Source organism: Maylandia zebra, linkage group LG5, assembly GCF_041146795.1.
Source record: "Maylandia zebra isolate NMK-2024a linkage group LG5, Mzebra_GT3a, whole genome shotgun sequence".
Lineage (NCBI taxonomy): Eukaryota > Metazoa > Chordata > Actinopteri > Cichliformes > Cichlidae > Maylandia > Maylandia zebra.
This window is the reverse complement of record NC_135171.1, coordinates 16,871,927-16,898,663: the sequence shown is the minus strand read 5'-3', so window position 1 is coordinate 16,898,663 and position 26,737 is coordinate 16,871,927. Positions and strand designations below refer to the sequence as shown.

Sequence of the window (26,737 nt, the reverse complement as noted above, 5' to 3'; positions counted from 1 at the left end):
GCCCAGCTCTCTTTGTCCTGCATAATCAGAGGCACCCATGGGTTTAAGCCCCTGTGGAGACATCATTTTTTTTATTTATTTTTTTTATCTTGGCTCAAACACTTGATGTCCCACAAGGGAACCATAAACTTTCAAGTTTCAGCTCAGCCTTCCTCGGAGTCTGTCCATTGAGCCCATTGACCTGAGGCTAAGGGCTAAGCCACTAATGGGAGACTAAGTTCTTACCACAATATTCCCAAAGGGTGAACCAAAGTAGTAGCTTCACTCCAGCAAAAAATGAGTCTTTAATGTCCATGAATTCAGGGACTGGTTGCTAGTACTGTCAGATTATGGCATTTATTAGTGATGGTTTATGCTTAGTAGATTAATAAAACATCTGAGCAGAAGTTCAGAGGTCTGAAAATGTCTCTTCTTTCAAAAGTACAGGATGGTGGTATGAAATATGCTTGACTTGAAACCTTTGAGTTGGAGTTATTACTCCCCCATCCCTGTCAAGGTATGGTATTTAAACCTAGTCATATACTGGCAAAGGAGAGACATGGCGACAAGAGGAGTCTAATCCTGAGTTCTGTCCTGGATAATCCAATATAGCACAGCTAGGAAGCATAACTGGCAGTCATACACCTGGGGATGTTTGGCATTTTCACATTTTGAGTTATTGTGCAGCCCAAACATAAACTCAGGCAGATAGGGGAGGTAAAGTGTAGCTACATTTACATTAGCATGTTTATGCACCTCTGCATTGTCCACATTTCTGTCTTAGCGACTGTTAGGTGTGTTTGAAAATGTTGTGGTTGGAAAAGGAAATTTATGTGCCGAATTGATTTATTATCATATTTATAATGGATCTTTTTGAATCCCATATAAAAGGTGATTCTTGTCTAAATCTGGTGCCTACAGCTTCACTACTTCATCAAAGTTGGTGCTGATTTGAAATATCCTCCTCCTTACAAGACTTATGACTCCTTTTTTCCATCTTTTCTTTAAAGAACAGGGATGAAGATAATGGAGAAGCAGATTATTACACCGTAGTGAATACTAAAAGATAGGATTAAGGAAAAGATGCCTATGACATTACTTGATTCAGTTCCAACACCAGACATTCAGATCAGAAATTGCATGTCTGCACATCAGCTTGAAATAATGAGATGAGAAAATGACTAGGGGGCACTGGAGGAGTAGAGGACTAGGGATTGTGGGGGAGGTTTGTGTTTGATCCCATCTCTTCTCTACTCCATCACTTCAATTATCTTCCTCTCCTATCACCCAGTCTTTTGGGAATATGGGGAATAATTAAGTAAAAGCCGGAGCACCGCGGTTATTGGTTTAAAATGGCGATTACTGCTCACTGAATGCGTACGAGAGGTTTGGCTACAGAGATTTGCTTTGTGTTTGGGGTATTCTAGACAAACTGTATTTCAGAGGTTTCGACGCAAAGCCTGCCAGGTGATCCTACGTCTTACTGAGATGATGATTTTAAATGTACTCGAGACTTTTTCCCACACAAGCACACACGGGAAAGTTCCTCAACATAACTGATAGAGGTCCATATAAGTATGCAGATATCCAGTCATTTAACAGATTGTATATTAACAGCTGCCTGGTTCGAAGGAATGTGTGTGTCCATTTGAATCCCTGTGAAAACAGAGCAGGAAGATGTGCATAAAACGTGTGTGAAAGGCAACTTGGGGTTGTTTTCTATTAACTTTCTGCTATTTCCTGCTCATTTAGACCACGATGCTGTACAGTTAGCACTGTGACCACTGATTACAAAGGCGTACTCTATGCGACCTGGCTCTAGTTACAAGATCAATTTGTGATGTAACTTTATTTAAATGCCACAGTTTGTCACATGAGAGAAAGAAAAACACGAAGTACTAACAGACTATCAACATTCAGATTTGTAAGCAGGCTGTAAAATTCAAAGGTCACTAATTTAATGAATGTGACATTTTCCAATGTTGTTTTATGCATTTTTCTTATCGTTGCTGGCTTTTAAAGCTTGTACTAAATTGGAAAAGGTAGTTGTAATTGTGGTAAAATTATGTAGATTATAATTCATGGCACTTGATTTGGGGACTTTAATGTAGTCTGTTTTGATTTTTCTGTTTTGTAATTGTGTGATCTGAACATTAAGTTATACTAAGCCTTGGAAACAAGTTCTAGTATCATTAAATGCAGCCTCCGTAGAAGCTTTTTTTTGAGCCATGAAACACTGTTGAATTCATTCTCGTATTTCTTACTTTGTCTATTTGCCTGCAGAGTTTTGAAAACTACAAGGAGACGGCTGAACAGTACAACCAGGCAGCTACTAAAGCTGAGGCTCGAATCCGGTAAATATTCTGTATTATCTTTGTAACACTATGTTTTGGTCAAAGAACCTGCTACACTGCTACTTGCTTGCTTACTCAGTATTTATTTTTCACTCATTTCATTTCTAGATTGTTTTTTGCTATTTTGCATCAGGGTTTTTTTTTTAAATACACCTTTAAATGATCTACTGAGATTCACATCTGATTTCTTTGCTCTATGCTAGCCCTCCAAATTTAAATGGAAGATGCACTGGGAAGTTGTCAGAAAGCAGATGTGCTTGTGTAAAGGTGTAAAGGCTATTTGCGACATTGGTATGCTGTTAATCTGAACACTAGACTCCCTGCTGCTTGGCACTTATCCACACATAGTGGAGAGGCTGGGTGATAATTTGCTATTATCACTTCATGTTGCCTCCATAATATTATTGTGACAAAAAATCTCTAATTACCATATCAATTGATATTCCTCTCTTGATAATAAGGTAATATTTCCTGTTTTAAAATACGTGGGAATATACATGGATTTTTTTAAATTAAAAAAATGGATCCTTAATTTTGTATTAGCTTTAAATCACAGGCCATTTTTACCATTTTAACCTTTACGATGGATGAATATCAGAACAAAACAATGTCTAGATATTGCTGCGAGATGTTGTCTTTACTTTTCAGTTCTAGATTTGGCACAGTGAATAAAGTAAACATATCTTTTCATACCTTTTATGTTTGCTTTTCTTGCCTTTGTTTAAGCTTCTCGGTTGTTTCTTTGAAATCTCACTTTCATGTGTTACTGTACTGTGAAAAAATACAACTGAATTTCTTTTTCTTTTTGGGCTGCATCTAACACTGAATTTTCATAATCAAATGAAGATGGGAATATTTAGCGTGGTACAAAGTTAATTCTGAGGCCCTGGGACCATTGGAGAGTGGCTAGGGGAAAAAAAATCACTGTTAATCCAGACAGGCGCACACATTATCCTCAAAGCTTTTAGGAGTTGTTCTCTGATCTGATGGTCTACAAGTAGAGCTGTTTGGAAGCAGGAGTCCTTCACATGAATAGAATTCCAGTTTGAATTATTTGAAGGCATTTAAATGTTGAAGATTACACATGTTTCTACTATGAATACCTGACTGATGTGTAGATTTGTACAATGACATAGGCTCATTTCCACTTGCAACTGTTAGGTATGGGGTTAGACTCCCGTTTGCCTTCAAAACTGACTTAGTCCTTCATGGCATAGATTCAACAAGGTGCTGGAAACATTCCTCAAAGATTTTGGTCCATATTGACAGCGTCAGTCATATCATGCATATGCTGCAGATTTATTGGCTACGCATCCATGATTCAAATCTCGCGTTCAACCACATCCCAAAGGTGCTCTATTGGATTAAGTACAGTGATCTTATTGTTATGTTCAAGAAACCAGTTTGAGATGGTCTGAGCTTTGTGACATGTGTTACCTGCCGGAAGCAGTCACCAGAGGATGTGTGCACGGTGGTCATAAAAAGGGGTCAACAATAATACTCAAGTAGGTTGTGGCATTTAAACAATGCTCAGCTACTAGGAAACCTAACGAAAATATCTTCCCACCATTAAACTAACAACAGCAACCTGAATTATACCAGTTTAATGGTATGTTTTCAAGTAGTGTAGGAGATCAATCAGTGTTTTTGAATCTTTTGTAACCTGGATTTGTAGCCTCAATTTACCAGTTGTCAGCTGACAGGAGTGGCACCCAGTGTGGTCTTCTGGTGCTGTACCTCATCTGCTTCACGGTTGTGATGGGTTGTGGATTTAGAGATGCTCTTCGGAAGATGTTGGTTGTCAGACGTGTTTTGTTTTGTTGTGTTTTTAGTTACTGTTGCCCTTCTGTTAGCTATAAGCAGTCTGGCCATTATCCTCTGACCTCTGACACAAAACATTTTGGTCCACAGAACAGAAACTCCCTGGTAATATTCTCTTTTTTAGATCAACCCTAGAAATGGTTGTGCAAGAAAATCCAGGTTGATCAGCAGTTTCTGAAATACTCAGACCAGGCTGTCTGGCACCAACAGCTATGTCAAATTCAAAGTCTCTTAAATCACCTTTCTTCCTCATTCATTCAAACTTTAACAGGTCATCCTGCCTGCCTGCCTGCCTGCCTACATGCATTGACTTGCTGACGACTATCTGATGAGATATTTGCGTTAATCGGCAGTCAAGCAGATGTACCTAAAAAGTTGCCAGTGAATGTATTTATCTACAATATCAGAAACATCTACTCTGTTTCATCACGGCTTCTTCTGCATATGTGCAGATCAATGGATTGTGTCTGCTGGAGAGATTTCCCAAAGCAGATATTTATAATGCATTCCATAAATGAAGAGCCTAATCAGCGGGTCCCTCCAGCCTGACGCTTCCATCGGTTTTTCAATCTCATTTCTAATTTATCTCACTCTGGCTAATTAGACATTTGTGTTAACAAGCAGTTCAACAGGTATACCCAGCAAAGTGGCTGATAAGTGTGCATTAATGTAGCACATTGGAACTTCTCTGTCCGCACACGTTTTTGTTTTTGTGGTGGGGGGATGGGATCGTGACGGTCTCTAATAGCCACCAGCCTGGTCTGCTCCAAGGCAAACAGAAATGCTGTGACTTTGCTAGACACAGTGGTGCTCTCCTGGGACAACAGTGATTTCAGTCCTGTCAAAAAAATCATGTCAGTTTGATTCAACACTGAGCCACCACCACCACACCTGCACTGCCAGAGCATCTGAGCATTTCTAATTTATGCCCCTCCATAATACTTGTTCTCACTTCTTTCTAATTTTTTGTCAGAGAGCTGTTTTCCTTTTGGTTTCCATTAACACATACTTTTCGGTCTGTACCCTGATGTCTTTTTGTACATAATTATAATAAACGTGTAAAAACGGACCATTAACAAGACAAAATTGTAATTTAGGAGGTGCCAGTATCAGGGTTTTACAGAAGCAGTGCTAAAATGATAACCCTACTACAGAACAGTTCAAGTCTTTGAACTGTTCTGTAATAAGTTGGTTTTATTATTGAGTAAACATTCTTTCTTCTTCCACTTTGTTTCCAGTGTGCACATACTTAATGATTACTATCATTTAATGGATCAGTCTGAAACCTGGAACCTGGATAGTAAAGGTAGAGCAAGTTTGTGACGAAAGTCATTAGTGGGTGGTTGGTTAGTGTAATGGCACCAAACCTTCTACAGTGTTGTTTGTATTTGAATGCAGCTGTCATTTCCTACATTGAAAATTATTTATTTGTCATCATTGTCACCATTTTCTGTTACCTTGAAGAGAAAATATTCAAATTTCCATCTCCTTTACAATAATGTATTTCCATACAGCTTTTATACTTTACCTTTGTAGTACTAGTTGTTGTGTTTATTGTTACGTTGTATAGAGCAGTAGCACACAGTTTATTTCACTTTTAGAAACGGCAGAAAGAAAAAGTTGCTTGGTCTCTTTTCTGGCTTTGTACTGGCAGTGACCTCATCCACAACATTGCCATTTTCTTGCACCTGGTCCACTGAATTCAGCGGCAAACAATTCAAGTCTAAAATTTCGTCCAAATGATTACATTAGCAGGGATTTGCTATTGTCTACGGCTGCATGGAAGAGGTTAGGAGATCACTTCAGCACAAGTTTGCCAAAGGCATAGCATTTAGTCCCACCACAATGTGTTTCTATTGCTTTTTTTCAGTGCGGCACACAAACTTTCACTCCTTTTCCGCCTTTCTATCTCTGCCACCAATACAGGCACACTTTGTATTCAGGCAGCCATGTGCTCATCATGTTCTGTCAGCATTTGGGCAGTGTTTCATTGTGCTGTGGTCACGCTGTCGTTTCACACTACACTGACCACCCAGTAATTATTCTATTTACCCACCGCTGAAAGGAGGGGCGAGCACTCGGGGATTCAGCACTGTCTAACATGCTATGTAGTTACAATATGTCTTCTTTTCTTTTTTTCTTTCTTTTTTAGGGAAGGTCTGTGTCTCTGATTTAGCATCTCTCCATCTTATTGTAACAGTTTCCTAATTTTAAAATGAAGCCTGGATAGCTGACTCCTTAAAGTCTGTTTTAGTACAATTAATAGCAGAGCAGGACACCTGTGCACCGGATTGACCACACCAACTTTTCATCTCAATGCAGTTTAAACATAGATAGCCTCACATGGCTATAAAATGGACTGCAGTTTTTAGCACTTTTCATGTCTCTTTTTTAGCCCTTGAGGTTGCTACTTGATCACGAGTTATTTACCTACACTAGTAACCATGGCTACCTGATGGAAAGATTTGGGCGAACCACAGAGCCCTATAAATACACTTAGGGAGGCTGAAATCAGGAACAGTAGTCTAGAGAAGTTAAGAACACCACCATTTCCCTTGTTTATTGACTTGTTCAGCCGTACCATTTTTTTCTTTCTGGTTCTCAGCTTTGATTCTAGGAATGACCCCAAATAGTTTAAGTGCAAACGCTAATGCTAAAAGCAGCCTCTCAGACTTGAGGTGGCTACTTTCATAAAAGCAGAGCAAAAAGATGGAAGCCCCTGAGATGTTGACTGTAAAACATTATTCTCATGTGGCGACATAGCGAACGGTAAAATGTTATCCAGTGTCATCTTCTACTTGCTTTGCCCAACAACATGAGGTTATTTAGAGGAGTTAATCCATTAGCCTTGCCTTGGGGTATCTGACTACCCATATTCCCTCAAAATGCTTTTCTGTAGAGACCCACAACATTGCAGTCAAGCTTACCTTAAGATCTAAAAATCCATTAATCCTCTTAAAAAAAACTTGTTACTCTCAAAGTGTTAGCAAAGACAGAACCTTTGCAAACCTCAGGTGGATGTCTGGATTCATCATAAAGTAACTGCTCACAGTTTGTAGTTAGAACAAACTCAGATGAAAGCATGCTTTTATCTACTTTATTCTGTATATGGTGTGTGTGTGTGTGTGTGTGTGTGTGTGTGTGTGTGTGTGTGTGTGTGTGTGTGTGTGTGTGTGTGTGTGTGTGTGTGTCTTCCATGTCCAATTAATGAAACAGACAGGTAGCTTACTGTAAGGATCTCTGTGCCGTCCAAAGCAATAGACTTGAACCTTGTAATCGGACAGTCTCGGTCGTTGTGTCCTTGGGCAAGACACTTCACCAGTTGCCTACTGGTGGTGGTCAGAGGGCCCGGTGGCGCCAGTGTCCGGCAGCCTCGCCTCTGTCAGTGTGCCCCAGGGTGGCTGTGGCTACAATGTAGCTTGCCATCACCAGTGTGTGAATGTGTGTGTGAATGGGTGGATGACTGGATATGTAAAGCGCTTTGGGGTCCTTAGGGACTAGTAAAAAAGCGCTATATAAATACAGGCCATTTACCATTTACCATTTGAACCGGCAGAGATTTACCATGAGGACAGAAGGCTGCAGTCACTTAGACACTCTGCCTTTTTGACTGCCTCTAAAAGCATATGAAGAAACACAATTGTACAAGTTTACAGGACTCATTTATTAATGGAGTAAATTAGATAGGTGAGGTTTTAGACAGGTTTATCTTAACAACTCTTGTCATTCCAACCATTAGGGTAATAGTTACACCATTACATTTATTCACATTTCTTGAGGTCTTCAGGGATCAACTCATATGCCAGAAACTCAGAGGAGCAGATTACCCCTAAATTAAATGTGCATATTTTTCTACTGGTTAGTGTTAGTTCTGTCTAACTGTCTAGACTGTTTTGATCAAACTTGCCCAGCTTGGGAGGTAGTGGCTGTAGGAAAGTATGCCTTTTATTCAATCTAATGGAACTAAACGGTAATATGTCTCTTTTCAGGTATCATGTCACGGCTCTATTAAAAGGAAATTCCACAGGCCTTGTTGTGAGTGGTTTTATGTAGGAAATATTTTCTATCTGCCGAATTGGACCCACCACGTGTGTCACTACAGAAGAAACATCCCTCTACCTGTTACTGTAGGGCCAGCTGATGATGGACACAATACAATTTTATTAACTATATAGAATATAGTTTCAGAATAAGAATGAGAAGATGAAGAGTAATTGTTGCAATATTAATAGTAATAGTGCATTGATTTAAATGATTTTCTGCTTGATATGATGAGCAGAATTTCAGCACAGGCCCTTTGTGGAGTGACTAGGTATGTAAGCATACAGTATAGTCAATAACCTGATGTGTGTGTTTAATAAGCAAAGATGTGTATTAGAGTTAAGTTAATGTGATCTTTGGCATATTGATATTAAAGTGCATTTTTTTTTTGGCCTAAAAATTCCTGTATGTAGGGGAAAAAAAACTATCCATCCATCCATCCATTCACTTCCGCTTATCCTTTTCAGGGTCGCGGGGGGCGCTGGAGCCTATCCCAGCTGTCATAGGGCGAGAGGCGGGGTACACCCTGGACAGGTCGCCAGTCTGTCGCAGGGCCAACACACAGGGACAACACACAGGGACAAACAACCATTTGCACTCACATTCATTCGCACATTCACACCTAGTGACAATTTGGATTGTCCAATTAACCTATCCCCACAAGCTGCATGTCTTTGGACGGTGGGAGGAAGCCGGAGTACCCGGAGGGAACCCACGCAAACACGGGGAGAACATGCAAACTCCACACAGAAAGACCCCGGCCTGATGTTGGAATTGAACTCAGGACCTTCTTGCTGTGCGGCAACAGTGCTAACCACCGTGCCACCGTGCTGCCTAGAAAAAAACTAACAAGGCAAAAATCTCATTGATATCAGTATCATTTTTTGGGGGGGAGCATTGGGACCTTGCATAAGAACATGCTGAACCAGCAAATTATTTAATGATCTAAAGATTACCTGGTGCTAATGGAAGGGGAACAAAGAGCATGTCGCCTCACTGAGAGGCAAATTATGAAATCATGTTCTAGATTGTATTTTACCGTGCAGAAATAATATGCTCAGGCTTTGATGCGATTTGTATTCTGTGCTTAAAAGCTACACTGTTTTTAAGGGGAAGTGTAGTTGTTAAAAGAAAAGGACAAATGATACGGCACCAAACTGGAATTGAAACTGTTGATAGAAGGGAGAGTGATGGAAGGCGATAGCAGTCCCCTATCATTCCTAACTCGAGTGAGTCGTCCAAGCGCAAGTTTTCCTGATTGAAAAGTTATCAGTGATGAGATGTCACACAAACACACGTGCACATGCGCCTCTTATCTTGTTCCCGCATGTCACCTGTTTTAATGAAACACTGTCCTTATCCACTCCCATCTCTCTCTCCCTGTATTCCCACAAAGAGGTTGGCGGGGATCAATCAGCCAGGCCAACAGAGTGCGAATTTTTTATCCTACGTCCTTATCTGCCTTCAGCATTTCATCTGTCAGCATATGAAGATAAAGGGAGAGTTCTGTCTGTCTTCAGTCTTTGGGTTGTTCTAGATTTGAGATGAAGACTTTGTGTGTTCGCAGGAGTTGAGATTAAACTTGGTAAAGTTTTGGGCTGGTGTCATATCGTGTGAAGTGAGCTTAGGACTTAAGGATTGCTGCACACTTTGCAAAGGTAGGATAAGTGATTATTGCGACTACCAGAATAATCAAAGTTACTGAATTTAGTCAGGCATTAGACACCTCACAAGCTGTAGCTAAGTCTGCAGCTCTAATTTGATGTGATCTCAAAGTAAGATTTCTGCCGAACCACAATGTTGCGAGTGTTATCCATATGGCAGTTTAATAAAAGCTTGACAAAGCCTCCAACAATACACGATGCATGCTCTGCCATTTCTTTTGATCTCACCCCAGCCATGACATCTTTGATCCTCTCTTCTCTTCCTCTCCACTCAGCGTAATATTAAAAACCAAAAGTACAATGCCTTGGCTGCTTCTTTAAATGAAACCAAATCCTTGTCATCATACATTAATAACCATTCACACACATCACACACACGCACAAACACAAGCAGTACCATCTCAGACACGGAGAACAATAAAAAGCGGTGTCCTTATGATCTTCTCTTTTTCTTCTTATTGCCTAATTCCCCAGTGTCATGCTTTGCAGCAGACCAGAACTTGAGCTTTCTTCATAAAAGCCGCACACTGCCAAGGTGAGACAAAAAAATAATGAGAAACTTTAACGATTTGAGCCTAATCTTTCCCCCTCAGTGCTGCACGTATTTATGCAAAACGTCACAGACAGAAAGCAATTGGAGTGTTATTTTGCTTCTTTTTCCCTGCAAAAGTTGGCTATCAGACTAGCTTTTTTTTTTTTTTTTTTAATAAGAGCTCACCTTTAATTTCAGTCAAACAAGGCAGTTGGTGCAGATTAGCAGAGGCAATTTTCTGCTTCAGATTCCATTATTAAAACACACGCTATCAAAAAGTTCCTCTTGTTGAATAGAAAAAAAGGATGATTTTCTTTTCTTGGGTTTGGATTAAGACCTTGTGGTTATTGTTGCTGTTATCTGCTATTCTTGGGGAGGAATTCACAATGCCGACCAGCTCTCGAGATGCTCTCAAGTTAAACACCAGCCAATCTTATAATGTAATCAGGTGATTGAAAGCCCAAGCTGCTGATTTTTACCACAATAGCATAATTTACATTTTCTGTGCAATAGTACGAATACCTAGAAGCTGACCATTTCTGTCCCCACACATCAACATCTCTGTACCAAATTAATGTGGAATGGTCACATCACATAAAAGATTTACCCTTCTTCCTCGGCGCCGAGTGGCACGGCACCACATGATGTGGCAGAGGTTAAATGCAGATTATGATGATTGCTACTGGGCTACTGTTCGTCCATGCACGCTGCAAGGGCTATTTGTCATTTAATACATCACTGTCACATTCTCTCTCCTGCTCTCTCTCTCTCCCCCTTCTCTCTCCCAGGTTGCATTCACTTCTCTTTTCATGAATATTCTCTCCACCAGTGATTTATTTAATCCTGTCGCTCTACCCTCCACTACACACGGAAGCGCACACACACACACACAGAGCCACAGACACTGGGACTACACAATACACATACCAGTGCAGAGAAACTTCTCCCGCAGTCTTGTTTGTGCACACGGTTTATCTCATGGACACACATGCAGTGCATTCACAAGGTACAGATCAACACACGCACGCACGCACGCGCACACACACACACACACACACATGCACTCAGGCTTATTGTGTGTATTTGTCAGTGAAGGCAGGGACTGCTGAGCTCATTCATATGTAAAGGATGCATGATTCCGTAATTGCTTTCTGCGGTGGCATGACTGCAGTTCTGTATGTGTGTGTGTGCACATGCATGATCGTGCACATGAATACCAAGTGGTCAGCTTCCCAAAAAATAAAAGGCATGCCCCCATCATGTCAGATGGTTTATTTGAAGTGATGGAAAACGTGCCTCCTTATCAAACTTAGAATTTCTGTTCTGTCTCTTATTTTAAAGGCAGAAAAACTACCATCATATATGACATCATGAGGTAGATTAGACATTTATAGTATGTTAAGCTGTGATGATTGAGATAGTTTAGCTGGGGTCGGTACCCAAGAAAAGTTTGGATTATAAATACCTACAGTAGGTCTTGTTTGGAGTCACAGAGCAGAGAGAATTCCTATTTTAGTCTGTTCTGTTCTGTTTTACTCTGTTCTATTCTAGTTCAGGCTTAAAGTTCATGCTTGATCTTGGAGAGAGCAGTGGGAAACAAATCTCACCTCAAGACAGTAAAGAATAATCATGACTAACAATTGGAAATGCAATAATAAAATAATTCCATGAAATTTCACTGCATATCATTTAACATGATCAAATGCCCGAGTGAAACTATTGAATTGGTTTTGAGGTGAGCTTTTTTTCAATTCGCATATTTTATTCTACTTCAATTTGACTCTAATCTGTATTCCAGTCCTAATTTTTTCACTTAAATTCCATTTCAGTCCTTTCTCTTAATTCTATTTTCTCATTTTCTCTTCTGATATATTTTATTGCATTCTATGCTGTGAAAAATAACCCAGCAAGATTTTTAGGCAATTTTAAAACAATGTTTGTCAACTTACAACTGCAAAGAATTTGCAAATGTATCATCTATAGAAAGTAATACTCTTAAATGATATCAGAGAATCTCACAAAAAGTAACCAAAATTTACAATGACAACAAATACTGAATGGCAGTGATCATGGCAGCACTGCATTAAAATGGACACATTTCTGCAAGGACTGAGCTTTCTTGAAACTACTGTTAATGCAAACAGGAGCTACATCAGTAAATTCAAGTTAATACTCAATCATGATATTAAACAATTTATTAAAAAAGATCAAAATCATCTAAAAGATCATCTTGTTGCTGCAAAAGCCAGGGTGTATGACATATGGTCAGCCTCTGCATCTGTGAAGGTACTACTAATACTGAACAACACAAGGCTTTACTTACTATAGCAACACAAAAAACTCACAATGGCAACAAGGATATCAGTTAATGGAAAGAAGAGACGGGGTCACCACATGGCCCAGCTTCTTAGTTCTTGAAGGCCCTCTTTAAAAACAAACTGACAAAGCTGAACAGAAAAGTGGTTGATGTTAACCAAAAACCGAAATGGGCATCATGGATTGATTAAGCGTCTTTGTGTTCATGTATTCCCGTGCGTGCACGTATGTGCGCGTACATATCCATATCCCAGTCCTTCCAGTTGCAAGTTCTTGTCACAACAGCAGGTAAATTACCACGAGCAACAGAGCACTCAAAGATTACCCTCTTATAGGATTAGCATTCGCTACCTGTATGCGCGTTAGTGCACGTGCGTATGTGCCGATCTCGTATTTCGTGGCTGCGGTTTCGATTGTGTGCTTTTCTCTACACACATGTACTGTACGTGTGAGTCAGATAAAAAGAAAAGAGAAAGTTTGACATTGACTCCTAAGCTGCTTTGTTGATGCATTATTCATCTCTCCACAAGCTGCACCTTAAAGCCTTTGAAACTATCTTAGCTACTTCAACTGCGACTAAAACAAACCACAAACAGTCTCGCTTTTCTTTTTTTTTTTTTTGTTGTTGTTGTTTTTTGGTTTGTTTGCTCATCGTATGTACTTACACCAAACAGAAGCTGTTATTGCTAAAAGCAAGCTGAACTTAAAGGAATCAGCGCTCATTTCCTTTGACCTCGTCTGTGTGGCTGTGGTTGAAATTTCCATTAAGCAATCACAGTTGGAAATAACAACTGTTTTGGTAGTTATTTTCCTGATTATCTGAATCAGTGTTTCGACAAACAGACGCTACAGCTTTGTGTTTCTCATGTGTGACAACTTCTATTTCTATTGCAGCTGAACTGACTTTACTATCTTGAGTTCACATAGTAGCATTTACAACCTTGATCTCTGGTCCTGGTGGGTGGGGGCGGTGATGTTGGCAAGCAGATTTGAGCTTTTCCTTCTCTCTGTGTGTTTCTAGACCCCAACATACTGAATATCTGTGCGCTGAGCTGCAGGCCAAGGTGCTCGAGTGCTACAAGGAAAATCCACAGGAGACTCTCCACTGCTCCAGCCTGGCCAAACAATACATGACCTGTGTCCATCAAGCAAAGAAGGTAGGGCACAGAAGTCATCTTTGTCAGCTTTAGTATCTTTTGCATGTGATATTTAGTCGAAGGTTTGCTTAATTCGGCGTATTAGAGTGCAGTTTGTGTTGCTCTAAATAGTTTCTCTTATCATTCATTCCCCTCAAATTTCCTTTGAGAGATGTACCAACGTCCCTTTTTTTTTTTAAAGCTGTGGTTTTCAAAGTTGTTGTTGTTATTCGGGGTTTTTTTTTTCCTGGCTTGCCAGAAGAAAAAAAGAAGAAGAAAAAAAAGTTCCTTGCACACAAAAAAACGACAATAAAAAAGGATCCAAGTTGAGTTTTAGCAAAATAAAGGTCAGAGCGTTACCATCAACAAACTCTTGTTTATTTTCCTTTATTCCATATTTTGAGTGAGGGACACATAAGGACATATTTTTAAAGCCTTCTTCCCCCCGTGAAGACGAGAGAGAAGGCTGGCTTGAATGAGTCAGACCTAGGAGTTTGACAGCCAGACTGACAGTGGACCAGAAGGGTGCAGAGACAAAGAATCCCTTCAGTACCTGCACAGAATCAGTTAACTTCTGAGAATCACCATCTACGTGTTTGTTACTTTGACACTTCGAGTAGAAAGTTAAATCAATACAACGTGCTCATTGAGCGGATTTATAAGTCACCAGGCGTGCACTGTGTTTGGGGACTTTCTGATAGGAAGATTACACCATTATTAGTGTATTAAAATCAGTTTTGGCATTCAGTGCATTGAAATGCATTCTGTTTTCTGCAGATGCTTTTGCAAATAGTGTTCAGACCCTATGCTTATCTACAAAGTGCTTATTTTAGCCAATTTCTCCATCAAAAAAACAATAATGAATGGGCCAATTTGCACATTATTATCATGACAAAATGCACTGATACGGCTCCAAAGTAGATAAAAGCCACAAAACAACAATTGGTGAATTTGGCAGTTTAAACGGTTGATAAAAGCAAAGCAAAGGCTCACAATAAAAGCAATCAGTCTTTTTAAACTGGTTCAAAAGATCAGCTTGCTATTGGGATGTAGCTCTTTGAGGAAATACAGTGCATTTGAGTTTGTATATTAGACCAGTGTTTGTATGCATGTGCTATATAAATTCTCATACGAAGTGTTTGTTTTTTTAAAAGAATAGACGGTACTGCACAATAAAGCCAAACAGTTTTTGTTTTCTTTGAAGCCGGCCGAGTTTTAATTCATATCCAATTAGGCAGATCTTTGACTGTGAATGGAAAATGAAGGAGAAAACACTACGGAGGCTGAAAGAAGGCAGCTTAAAGGGCAAATGAATGAAAGGCAAAGATCCAGTCTATATAAAGCACATCAGCACTGTGCCCATACATTTATACTGTTTTATATTGAAGAGAAATAAAAAGTTCCTAACTTTCATCTTGGTAGAAAGAGGATGGATTTGACTGATGTAGATAAACACAACATAGTTCATTTTGTCCTAAATATAGTTTTAGATCTCTGAATTTGCCACTATTGGCCACGTTTTTGAATCACTTTATACTATATCCCAGATTTAATTTTATACTAGGGTGCTGCTTTATTTCAGTTTTTTGCTTTCTTACTTGAAAAACCAGTTTCGAATCAGGACATTTTATCACTGACATCTTCTCTGTCTAACCTTTCTTTATAGGGATAATCTAACAGATTAAATCTTTCTTTTAAAGAGTAACCTGTACTACTTGTTTGAAGATGCTGGGCTTTTCAGTTTGACCTTTAAGACTTTTGAGATTTCTATCCCAAGCTGACGCGTAAAAAGCCATATAAATGTTTCTGGATTTAAACTAGAAATATGGAAACCTAAAAGATTCCATATGTAAGCGTGGCCTTAAACTATCTCCATCTAATATTTTGTCATGTATTAGGATATCCTTTTTTCCTTCCCGCTTCCCTTATCCACCCATCTTCTATATTATCTGTTCATCCGTGGATCTTTTCCTGGTGCTGTTGTGATTGATCCCCCCTTTTTCTTTTAGTCACCATCCTCCATGGTTGCCATATTAAAGCTTTTTTCGCTGAACACATTGTCACATTAACCGGTGTTTAGCTCTGTTCTGCACTGCTGCCCGTGGAGCTCTCTTACATCTTATTCAGATCTGACTATGTATGTTTGCCTCATCCTAAACCCACCCCTGGGGAGACACTTTGCATATTTCATACATGGGGATAAAAAATCACTAATTTGGCTAATACGGCAAGTAAACTTTAGCAAGTAATTACACATTGCATTAGGGTTACTAGCAGGGAGGGAGCACTGATAATGGACAGATGGCGCCAGTGAAAGTAGTAGTAGTAATGAATCCAGGAAAAAGGTTTCAAACAAAGATTTTATGTGAGGGACCAGTGCATGCTTGCTAGTTATTCTAGTGGAGGTAATAGTTACTGTACTCTGTGTTTATTTATTCAGCTTTAGCTTTAAATGGCTGTGAGATAGTTTGCAACACAACATCCATCATTTTCTTTACTACTTATCCAAATCAGAGTTTGAGGATTTGAGGGGGGCTGGAGCCCATCTCAGCCACTATAGGGCAACAGGCCGGACACACCCTGGCCAGATTACCAATCCACTGCACAGAGACACACAACAACACATGCTACATTCACATGTGTTTAGTTTAGAATCACCAGTGGACTTAATGCGCATGCCTTTGGACTGTTTGAGGTAGCAGGAGTACCTGGAGTGAAAAGTGCAATATTGTATAAACCCCCTGTGGAAAAAGGCCCTGGTCGATTGTTATACTGTGAGGTGACATCATGCACAAATTTATCAATATATTCGCCCATCATTAATACATTTCTCATAAAGCTCCAGTAGGCGGAAAAGTTCCCCTCCCTCTACCTGTCTGTTCCAAAACTTCCCCAACAAGATGAGCACAGGTATGTGGAAGTGCTTCATATAAGTGCAGACTTTTGGCTACACACGGGATTCAAACCAGTCTCCCTTTGCATAGCCTACTGTAAAACCTGAAAGCAAAGTGATCTGTTTTATAAATTGCGAAAAAGAAGCATTCCTTACACTGCAGGTACTTAGCTTAGGATCCTCAGATTTTTGTTTATTGTTCTTTAAGATTAAACTAATCCTAAAATATCCCTCAGTGCAAACAGAAAATGTTAATATCTAATCTGATATAATTTAATTTGTCAGTCTATGTTCACACTTTGAAACTGTTAAAACAATAAAACTCAAGTTTCACTTAGTTTTGGAATCTGGAGTGCAGATTGAGTGTAATGTGCACGCGAAAACTAATTTTAAAATTGTCTTTTGATCACAGACCTCTGTCCAGGAATTATCCGTTTTATAGAACTTGGTGTTTTCTGAGTTTTTATGGAGCTATTTAGTAATGCTGGGTTAGACTACGTTTGGAATGATGCCCAAATGAAGTATAAAAGAGAGGGTAGATGAGTAGACCTCCCAGCAGAGCCCCCTGATCAGTCAGCCTTAATGAAAAGAAATAAGTGGGTTCTCCCAAGACCCCTCTGGTCATGCAGACAGCTGTCCAGTCTGCTTGTGTGTAAATGGATCTGACAGGGCCAGCAGCTTGGCAGAGCAGAGCACTTGGACGAGCGTTTCACCAGCAAAAGGTTCAGCATTTGCTCCAGGTGGAAAAGGGTCAACAGGGAGCAATATGCACTGCAGATTTAGTCATTAGAGAGAGCACTGCATCATATTTCATTATGAAATATAATGTTCTATAGACCCTGGAGAAAATGTTTTGTTATGGTCGAGACTGTTAATAATAGAGCTAGTGCCTGTGCTTGCTCCTGTTGTTGTAAAGGGAAACTGATGTTTTTTACTTTTTAAAAAATCGGAATAGGACATGTTTTAGAAAATTCTATTTATTGCTCCAGGAAATACTTGAAATAGACTGTCACAAGAAAATCTCCAATTTTCAACCAGCTTTTACATAATGTGTGATTTCTAAATTGGATGCATCATTTGGGAAATGTCTCAAATCTGTTATCCTTCATAATTTTGTAATTTAAAAAAACAGTTTTTCCTCCTTGAGTGAATGACTGATACATCATATTTTTGAGATGTTGGTTTACAGAGATTTTTGTTTGAATTAACGAGCAGAGTAAACTGGCTTTCATAGCCTGATAAAATAGAAATTAAAAAAAGACATGCAACATTTGGATGCAGTGATTTTTTTTTTTTTGTTCTCTGCGGTGCAACAATAACACAACTGCTCAATAGGCAGCAAAGCTTTTAGCCTGGTGAAAACCTCCAGACAGCTTAAAGGCTCTGTTCTTTTGTTATCTGCATTTGCTTGTAAGGATTTTCAGAAGCAGACACATTCTTCCCTATGATTAAAGGGAGAAAGCTGTATTTTTCTGACAAATTACTCGTTGTCTGAAGTGGATACCTTATGGTTCACACATCATCGTTTTCTCTCTTTTGGCTCTTTCTTTCTGAAGCATGACAGCTATTGAATAGCACGTGTCTGCCTAAAAGCTAAATCTTAGTTATTTTTGTTGTCCACCAGACACTCGTGTAAGCAAAGTTCACATTTGTGTACATCAGCAGTAGGCTCATACGATTTAGTGGTCAATCCTGTCAATTCCACAGAGCTGAGAGTGACTCACATGACTTTCCAAGAGTTTATTCATGTAGACGCTGCCATATATTTCTGTTACTCTCAATTGGAGTGTCTATTCTCGCCAATCAATCTGCCAATAAAACCAGTGGCTTGCTTATCTGTCTTTTCTGCCAGAGTCTTGATCTGAACATCACTAGAGTATCTATCTCAATTTTTTCTGTCTCTCACTTGAAGTCCACCCAACTCACTATCTGCAGCGGCACAGCCTTCCTTATGTCACTCAGAGGTTCTTTTATGTTTTATGATTCATGCATGGATGCACACACATACACATTTTTCACACATTCTACCCTCTGCCATCTATTAAAGACAGTTGGTTCAGGATATGGCCTTTCACCTCCTCTCTGCTATCACTCCCCTGTCCCTCTCCTGTCAGTGTCTCAGCTCGGGCCATTGTCATGCATATGGAACCCACTGAGTGCGTGTATGTGTGAGGAGTACAGGGTAAATGTCAGCTCACCAAGGCCCTACGTTATCATGAAGCTCTGAGCATTTTGTCTGTCTTTCGTGTGACAATATCCGTCTCATATTTTGTCATTACTGTATATAGACATTTCCATTGCAAAATTTCTATATTCTAAGCATCTGTGTGTGTTTGCATGAGCACAAGCCCACCGAATAGTCTGAGAATTTTTGGTTTTCATGATCTAGTCTCGCATTCAACCTCCTTCAGAGGAAAACAAAACACAGCCATCCTCAAAGTCATATTCAAGAACAAACATTTGTCAACCCACCACTTACAATAATTGTCACCCCTCCTCTTCTGCAGTACTCCAAGGTTTCAGTGCCAACTAGTGCAGAATGCTAATGCTATTGTTGCCCTATTTAATACAATCAGCCTGGGCTAACAATATCATATCACCACACTTTCTGTTGCATGTCACATACTTAACCCACTTGAACCTGCTGGTCTTCAGTCCGTGGATTTTTGTCTGCTCTGATGTGTTGATATGAATGAGCAGGCCCTGGTCTCCAAGGCTAGAAAACTCTCCATCCAGCACCAATTCAAATATAATCTCTATTCATAACAGCAAGTCTGAAAACACACGAACATGGTTCACATACAATAAACATGCCTCCTGCACATTTGGGCAGGTGTAACATAATAAAATGCAGAGATTGGTATAGTGCACAATAGCTGCTAGCTTAGACAACAAAGGTCCCACAAACCTGTCATAATTATTATTCTCTGTGTGGTTACAAAGTTGCTTTGAACAGGGCATGGTTGTTGGCGCCAGATGTGTATAACCATTTCTAGGATTTACAGAGAATGGTCTGGAAAAAGAGAAAATATCCAGCGTGTAGCAGTTCTCTGGGTAACAATTGGGACAGGCTCACTGAAATTGGATGACAGAAGATTGGGAAAGCGTTGCCTGGTCTGATGAGACTCGATTTCCTGAGATTCAGATGGAAGGGTCAGAATATGACATAAACAACATAAAAGCTCTGCTCCATCTTGCCTTTTAAGAACAGTTCAGGCTGCTTTTGGTGCTGGTGGAGAGGGGGACATTTCATTGGCACACTGTGGACCCATTAGCACAGCTCGAACATTGTTTAAATGCCACAGTCTATTTGAGTGTTGCTGCAAACCATTTCCACCCATTTATGACTACAGTGTGCTTGTATTGTAATGAATGCTTTTAGCTGGAGAGCACACCTTGTCTCAAAGCTACGATCATTTCAAAATGGTTTCTTGAACATGACAATGAGTTTACTATACCACGGTTATATTTGTGACCAGATCTTAATCTAATAGAGCACTTCTGGGATGTGGTGGAATGGGAAATTTGCATTATGCATGTGTTCCTCACAAATGTGCAGCAGCTATGTGAAGCTATCATATCAATATGGACCAAAATCTTTAACCAGTGTTCCCAGCATCTTGTTGAATCTATGCCACAATTAAGGCAGTTCCGAAGGCAGAAGTGGAAGCAAGCCAGTAAGAAGGTGTACCTGATAAAATATGCGGTGACTGTGTGCAAGTCTCCACTTGTAAATAATATTTTAGCATAATTTTTTTTAATTGTTTGTTTTCTCCATGCCTTTTTCTGTTGGCAGTTAGAAGTTAAACTTGGCACATCATTATGGGGGAGATTTATATTATTAGTTGATTTGCCTTGTGTCAGCAAATAAGATTAACAAAGAGAAAACTATTCCCACACCAAGCCAGTTGGAATGCTACACAAGCTTCCAGCTGGCTTCAAAAAGATATTAGTAATATAATAACATGACGATGGTGCAGTGCAGGATGTTGTATGTTTGCATGTTTATTTGCATCTCTTATCAGATTTGTCATCTGAGTGCTTATTTGTGTAGCATATTTGTGCATCTGTGTAGCACAATCCCTCCCGTTTCCAAACATTTTAGTTGACGTTTTCCACACATGCCACTTTGAACCACAAATTCACTTACTTCAAGTAGCTGTCCATTTCTAAATGTAGTGCCAGCAGCATCTTAAGTACCTCTCAAGACTACATTCAGCGTAGACCTCCATTGCTAGGGAAAAGAACAGGATGGCTCTAGCGCTGGCAGACTACTTCCCTCTGCTTCTCCCTCGTATTTCACCTGCAGGTAATTCTGGCAAGAAGAAAATCTCTTCCGGACATGTTCGGGCTGCAATGATGAAGTTGTCTGTTTGGGGTTTTTTGTGTGTTTTTCAGCTAAAAACAACAACAACAAAAAAGATAAGAACGTGGATGAGTGTTTGAGATGGAAGAGAAAGGTGCCCGTCACCAGGGTAATGGATGGAGACTGATGAAAGAAAAGAAGCTGGTAGAGGAAGAGGCTTACACATGGCTGTCAGTGAGAAAGGGTTCATTGAAAACTGTAAGAGAGCGATACAGAAGGAAAGAGTGGATGATAGACAAAATGTAGATAGGACGACTCTGTCAGTGGAAGGAATGGAAGGGTTGAAGTAGGGAAAAGGAAAAGAGGAGGAAGCTGTGTCAGTCACTATTGTGAGAGTGAGGAAAAAGCATAAAGATGGTAAAATTAAAAGCACACAAGGAAATAGTAGTGTGGTGTGTGTATGCGCACGCGTGTTTGTTTTTGTCTTTTTTTGTTTTTTGCATGACTATCAGTAGTAGCAGGTGGTGAGCCCCACTGTGAGCCTTGGCCTGCCTGCTAACTCTAATCTGATAACGCAGCCATTCTTCAGCAGCGGTTTGCTCCAACACACACACACACACACACACACTCTTTTATATGTGCACTCATGCAGGCACACTCGTATATAGACCCAGTCAGTTCTTTATACTGTATTATCCCTGTTATTAATATCATTTTTATAGAGTCCTAGTTTTGCTCTTACATTGATTATAGCTCCTGCTTGCTTGTGAGAACACATTCATGTAATTTTGCGTGTGTGTCACATTCTCATACACACAGGCACATATTTCTGTCTTTTTATGACTGTCTTTCTCTTTCACCCTTTTACCTCCTTCCATTCCATCTCTCCTTCACATCCATCATCTCCAAGGCGACCGCCCCATGAACGCACAGGCCACATAAAGATTAGCTGGTCTCTCTCGTGTCCCTCCCCTATATCCCCTCCACTCCCACCTACCCACCCCACCATGTGCCTGTCTCTCAAGCCTATAGAAACACTCCATCAGCATCCAGCCAAACATGTCTTCCATGCTGCTACACTCCACGGACCGCAATCACCAACATGCCATCGATCCTTGCCCCCCCTCCCCCCTTTGCCAGGTTTCAGCTGCCACGTGTCTTATTTCATTTGGCTAAAAATAACGTGTCAGTGTAAATTGTGACAAAAGAGACTTGCTATATGAGGACTGGGGAGCTCTTTAATTTCAGAGTGTGACTACCATTATCGACTTAAATAATCCTCTATTTAATGTTTGCAGTCATTAATCAGAATCAAAGATACTGGATAATAAAATGCTGTTCCAAAGGAATGTTGACATGTTTGGTTTAGAAACTATTTTTCTGCATAACAGTGAAAAAGAAATCATCAAATGAATTCAAAGTGTCAGGGAGTTTGTTTCTTTAACAACTATAAACCAAAAGAAAGACTGAGAGAGAACCTTTTAGTGATTCTGTACTCGCCCCGTGAAGTTCACCTTGAAACTTTGATTATTTGCTAAGAGTGGAAATCTGTGAAGCTTTCAGTGATCATGATGCAGAACTGATCAAAGTTCATCATTTACCAACAATATCATAGTTATGATATTGGTGTCTTATCAATACCTCTCAAGGCTTTCATTTATGAAGCACCCTGATTGGATTTGGGACTCTTTTGCTTGGCTCCCAGCTTAAAGTGTGCCACATTTGCCTCACTGGTTAATATAACCCACAACAGAAACTCTAAAACTGGAAACACAACTCCAAAAGAGTCACACGGTTGTGTAAGTAAGCATTATTTGATAACCAGTGTGCCGCCATATCATTTTAAAAGGCACAATGTAAGCATTGTTTTTGCAACTTGTTTCCGGTGCAACCCCGCCCACCACCAACAAAACAATTTAATGTTCTTACACGTGTAACCAACCAGCTGACTAACTGCACTGGAGGCTTCCTGGATTGACTAATGGAGTGTGTGGCTGTCGTACTGACTGGGTAATGAGTGAATTGCTGTGTGTTTATAAAGCAGTCATAGCCACGTCCACTGTGAGTATCTGATTGACAGTTCTGCCTGGCAACTGTCTCTGTCCCTCCTGAGAGAGGGAGAGAACTGCGTGCTGTTAGCACTGAGCAGAGGAGACAGTTATTGATTTTCTGCTTGTCTATTATTTTTGTTTTTTGCAGAGAAGAAACAAGTGAGCGAGTGAGTGAGGCTCCTCTTCTGTGTGCTGCAGATGCTTACGCGTGTGTCCACTGTCTCCATGTTGCCTATTAGCTTAAAACTGTGGAAGTGTGAACACGCGCACGGTGTGCACAGCGTTGCTTCTGTGCCTTTTTGACGTTCAAAGTTGATTCGCAGCCAACAAACGCAACGATCTACTCCTCAAACTGCTCGCTAATTGGACAGAAACTGGCAGGTGGAAGAAAACATGCGTTTGTGTGACTGTATGTTGTCTCTGTCTTTGTGAATCCATGTTTTTGTGAATATTAAATCTAATTATGACAGACAGATTTACAGTGATGGTAAAGTCAACTTTAAACTTTCAGTGCTGGTGAATAGAAAGCATAAAAGATAAAGATCAAGGCAAACCACAGCTCAGTCTCCAGGTGTGAAGCTATAGTTTTCCAATCTAGCACAGATTCTTGAGGAACACATCCATAAGGCAACATTAAAACCTTTGTAAAGGGTAGGATTTTTTTTCCAGTATAGCTGCATTAGAATACATTAGCTCAGTGTACCTAATAAACCGGCAGCTGGTGTATGTCTAAACCTCAGCACAGACCTTGAGCTAGAATATTTGGCTGCCCTTGCTGCCCACAGTTTTGTGCATGAAAAGCTTTTCCTGTCTTTAAATTATCCAAGTGAGGATGGCGGCAGTCCAAATTTAGACCTGGGGCACCAAATTGAACTGTGTGTACTGTGGGGGGTGCCAGGGGTCAGTTTGAAATTCAGGAACTACTTCATACACTATGCATTAGGCATAATGTTCCGTCACAGTGCTGTGTAAGAGTGTGGCAACACCAACACCCCTCTCGCCACGCGCGCGCACACACGCACACTGGTGTATGCATCAACTCCTGCTCGCATAAACAGCCGCTTTCACACAAATAGTGAGTTTTCACGCACACATGCAGACACACACTGTCCCCCTTTATATCTCAGAACGTGAGTGGAACAGTAAAGCTAAATCCCCTTGTCACATTTGCCGCTCATCTCCAATTCAAAGGCACAGGCTGCGATGCCCTCGGATGCACTTGGCAAGTGAACAGCTAACCTGCCCGCCAGCATATCTGCCTGCCAGCCGAGCACAGGGGTAGTTAGCATGCCAACTAGCACACCCAGCAGCGTCAAGCTAATGCTTCACTAACCCTGTGTTGCCCCGCGTCTCTTCCTGCAACTGTGTGTTTGGATGTGTATTTACGCTAGAGGAGTTCAGTGTAACCCCATAGTAAATTGGCTTTCCGAAACAAAATTAGCTACAAGTGTAACTCTGTGTAAACATATAAAGACAGTACTTAATAATCTTATTTCAAGAGACTGCCAGGTCACTTGGAAAGTATTTTGATACAGAGTAAATCTCCAAGGCTGCTATTCTTCATCCCCCATTTAATCTTTTCGCTGCTTGGTTCCAAAATGAGGTGTCCTCTAAATTATTAAACCATGAGACTGGTTCTTACTTGGCAACTATTAAGTACAGTCGCTGTGCTAATATCACAATATATTGTTCTGCTTTTAGGCGATAATTCTTGTTGGGGTGGGATAAACGTCACCATCTGGTACTGAAAGTAAGAATCCAATAAGAAACCGCTCCAAACTGCATGCTACACCAAGAGAAAAATCGTATTTTGTGTGTGTGTGCTGCTGTGGAATGGTCTATATTAACAGGCACCAAGCAAATATGATCCAGTGCTCTTGATGACAGAATGAAAATGAGTAAAATCAGATAAATTACGATGACATCTTCAGCCTCTGCAGATTGTCTTCTGTTCAAGTGCCTGTTGCAGCTCTTGGGCTGCACAGCAAATCCCCAAAAAATCACCTGTTATGAGTGTGGCTAAAGTATGTCAAGTGTAGGTCTACTGTAGCAATAAACCACTTTAGACCTTCCCTGCAGCTACTCTGATTCACTGGATTAGAACCTGTGTGTGTGTGTGTGTGTGTGTGTGTGTGCGTGTGTGTGTGTGTGCGTGTGTGTGTGTGTGCGTGTGCGTGTGCGTGTGCGTGTGCGTGTGCGTGTGTGTGTGTGTGTGTGTGTGTGTGTGTGTGTGTGTGTGTGTGTGTGTCTGTTCTTGTCCAGCTAGCTTTGTAAAGACCAGTATGAGTTTTAGACTTTGGTGGCGAAGACATTTTCTGGAACTGTGTTTGTCTTTACATTGTTTCCCATTTTTCTAAATGTAGTTTAGCAGCAGTGAAAGTAGCTACAGGCTAAACACGTTCCTGCAGAGGTCAGACCTTCTGCAGAAGCTTGTCTTAGCATTAGCCCGTTATCCCGAGGGCTGTTGACATCTCCAGTCCAGTGAAAAAAAAAATTGGTTCCATTTTTGTTCTTTTGTTTTTTCTACACAACTTTGGATCCATCATATTGAGAAAGTAAATATAGTCATGTCTTCCACCACTTGGCAGCTACCTGAATGAATTTTGTTTACCTTTCGAAAGAAGGTTAAAAGCAGAATAAATAAGCTCTGCTTACAAAATACGGATGTGTACTTTTTGTGCATCATTGTGATGACATGTTCTTGACACTATTTGGGATACGTTGACACTTAGAAATCTAATTTAGTTTTAAAAATGGATTATTGTTTAAAGAAAATTCCATACAAATCCATATCTCTGGGTAATCATTGATATTCTCCAGACTAGAACGATGATCGTGTCCCCAAAGTTGTTAGCTGGAACTGTAATTTTCTGCGTTAAGTTCCAGATATTTTAAGATGTTTAGGTATTTAATGTGGTACTGTTCTTTGTATATTGATCATCCATCATCAGGCTAGTTTGTTTATAGTAGGGAATAGATTTCCCATGATGCATCCTGGTTTCTCTTACTTGTCTTTTGGATTCTAGCAAAGTAAATGTATTATTTGACAGTTGTTCTACTTTTTCCACTCCCTTGTCATACCCCCCCCCCCCCCCCCCGTTTTCCAGAGCACTCTGACGAATCATGGTTGAGAAAGTCAAGAAATGGAGGAGATCTGAAGGAAGAGTGCATGTCAAGTCTGTCCTGTTTTTGTTGTTTGTTTTTGCTTCCCTTTCTATCAATCCGTCCATTAATTTAGCCATATCAATAAATACGTAAATAAAAACTCATCCTACTTGGTTTTTGAGTCTATTATCTTGACTTGTCACTCCAGCGTGTACGATGTGTTGATTTACGGTCACGTTGTGCCAGCACATTCCCGCTGTCTGTGAAATAAATCCCAGTGATCCAGTGGTGATGAAACTGCAGGTTTGTATCGTGTGTGTGTGTGTTGTGGTGAATGGCTGTCTCTTGTCACAGCATGCTAATAATGGTTCCACTACTGGAAATGGGGTCGTGTGCACCCTTCTGACAATGCTGTGCAGGCCCAAGGGCTTATTGTGCACTGTGTGCATGGTTTCATTAAGAGGGAGAAGCGAAAGGAGAGTGAAGGAAATGAGGGATAAATGAATTGGAGGACAGATGAATACTGAAGCATGCACCAA

The 26,737-nt window shown here is 40.3% G+C and overlaps 1 protein-coding gene across 3 annotated transcripts in view; it reads left to right on the top strand.

The window, feature by feature from the left end:
- Window positions 1-26,372, top strand: part of chchd6b (coiled-coil-helix-coiled-coil-helix domain containing 6b) — a 52,286-nt gene extending 25,914 nt beyond the window's left edge. For 2 of the 3 annotated variants that reach the window (XM_014407990.4, XM_014407992.3), the window contains 3 exons: window positions 2,263-2,333; window positions 13,729-13,864; window positions 26,201-26,372. In XM_014407990.4, coding sequence (XP_014263476.3) covers window positions 2,263-2,333; window positions 13,729-13,864; window positions 26,201-26,224 — 231 coding nt within the window. In that variant the 3' untranslated portion in view covers window positions 26,225-26,372. Of the gene's footprint in view, window positions 1-2,262; window positions 2,334-13,728; window positions 13,865-26,192 lie in introns of all 3 variants that reach the window. The other variant, XM_076883874.1, reaches the window with a different exon arrangement.
- Window positions 26,373-26,737: the final 365 nt, after the last annotated feature.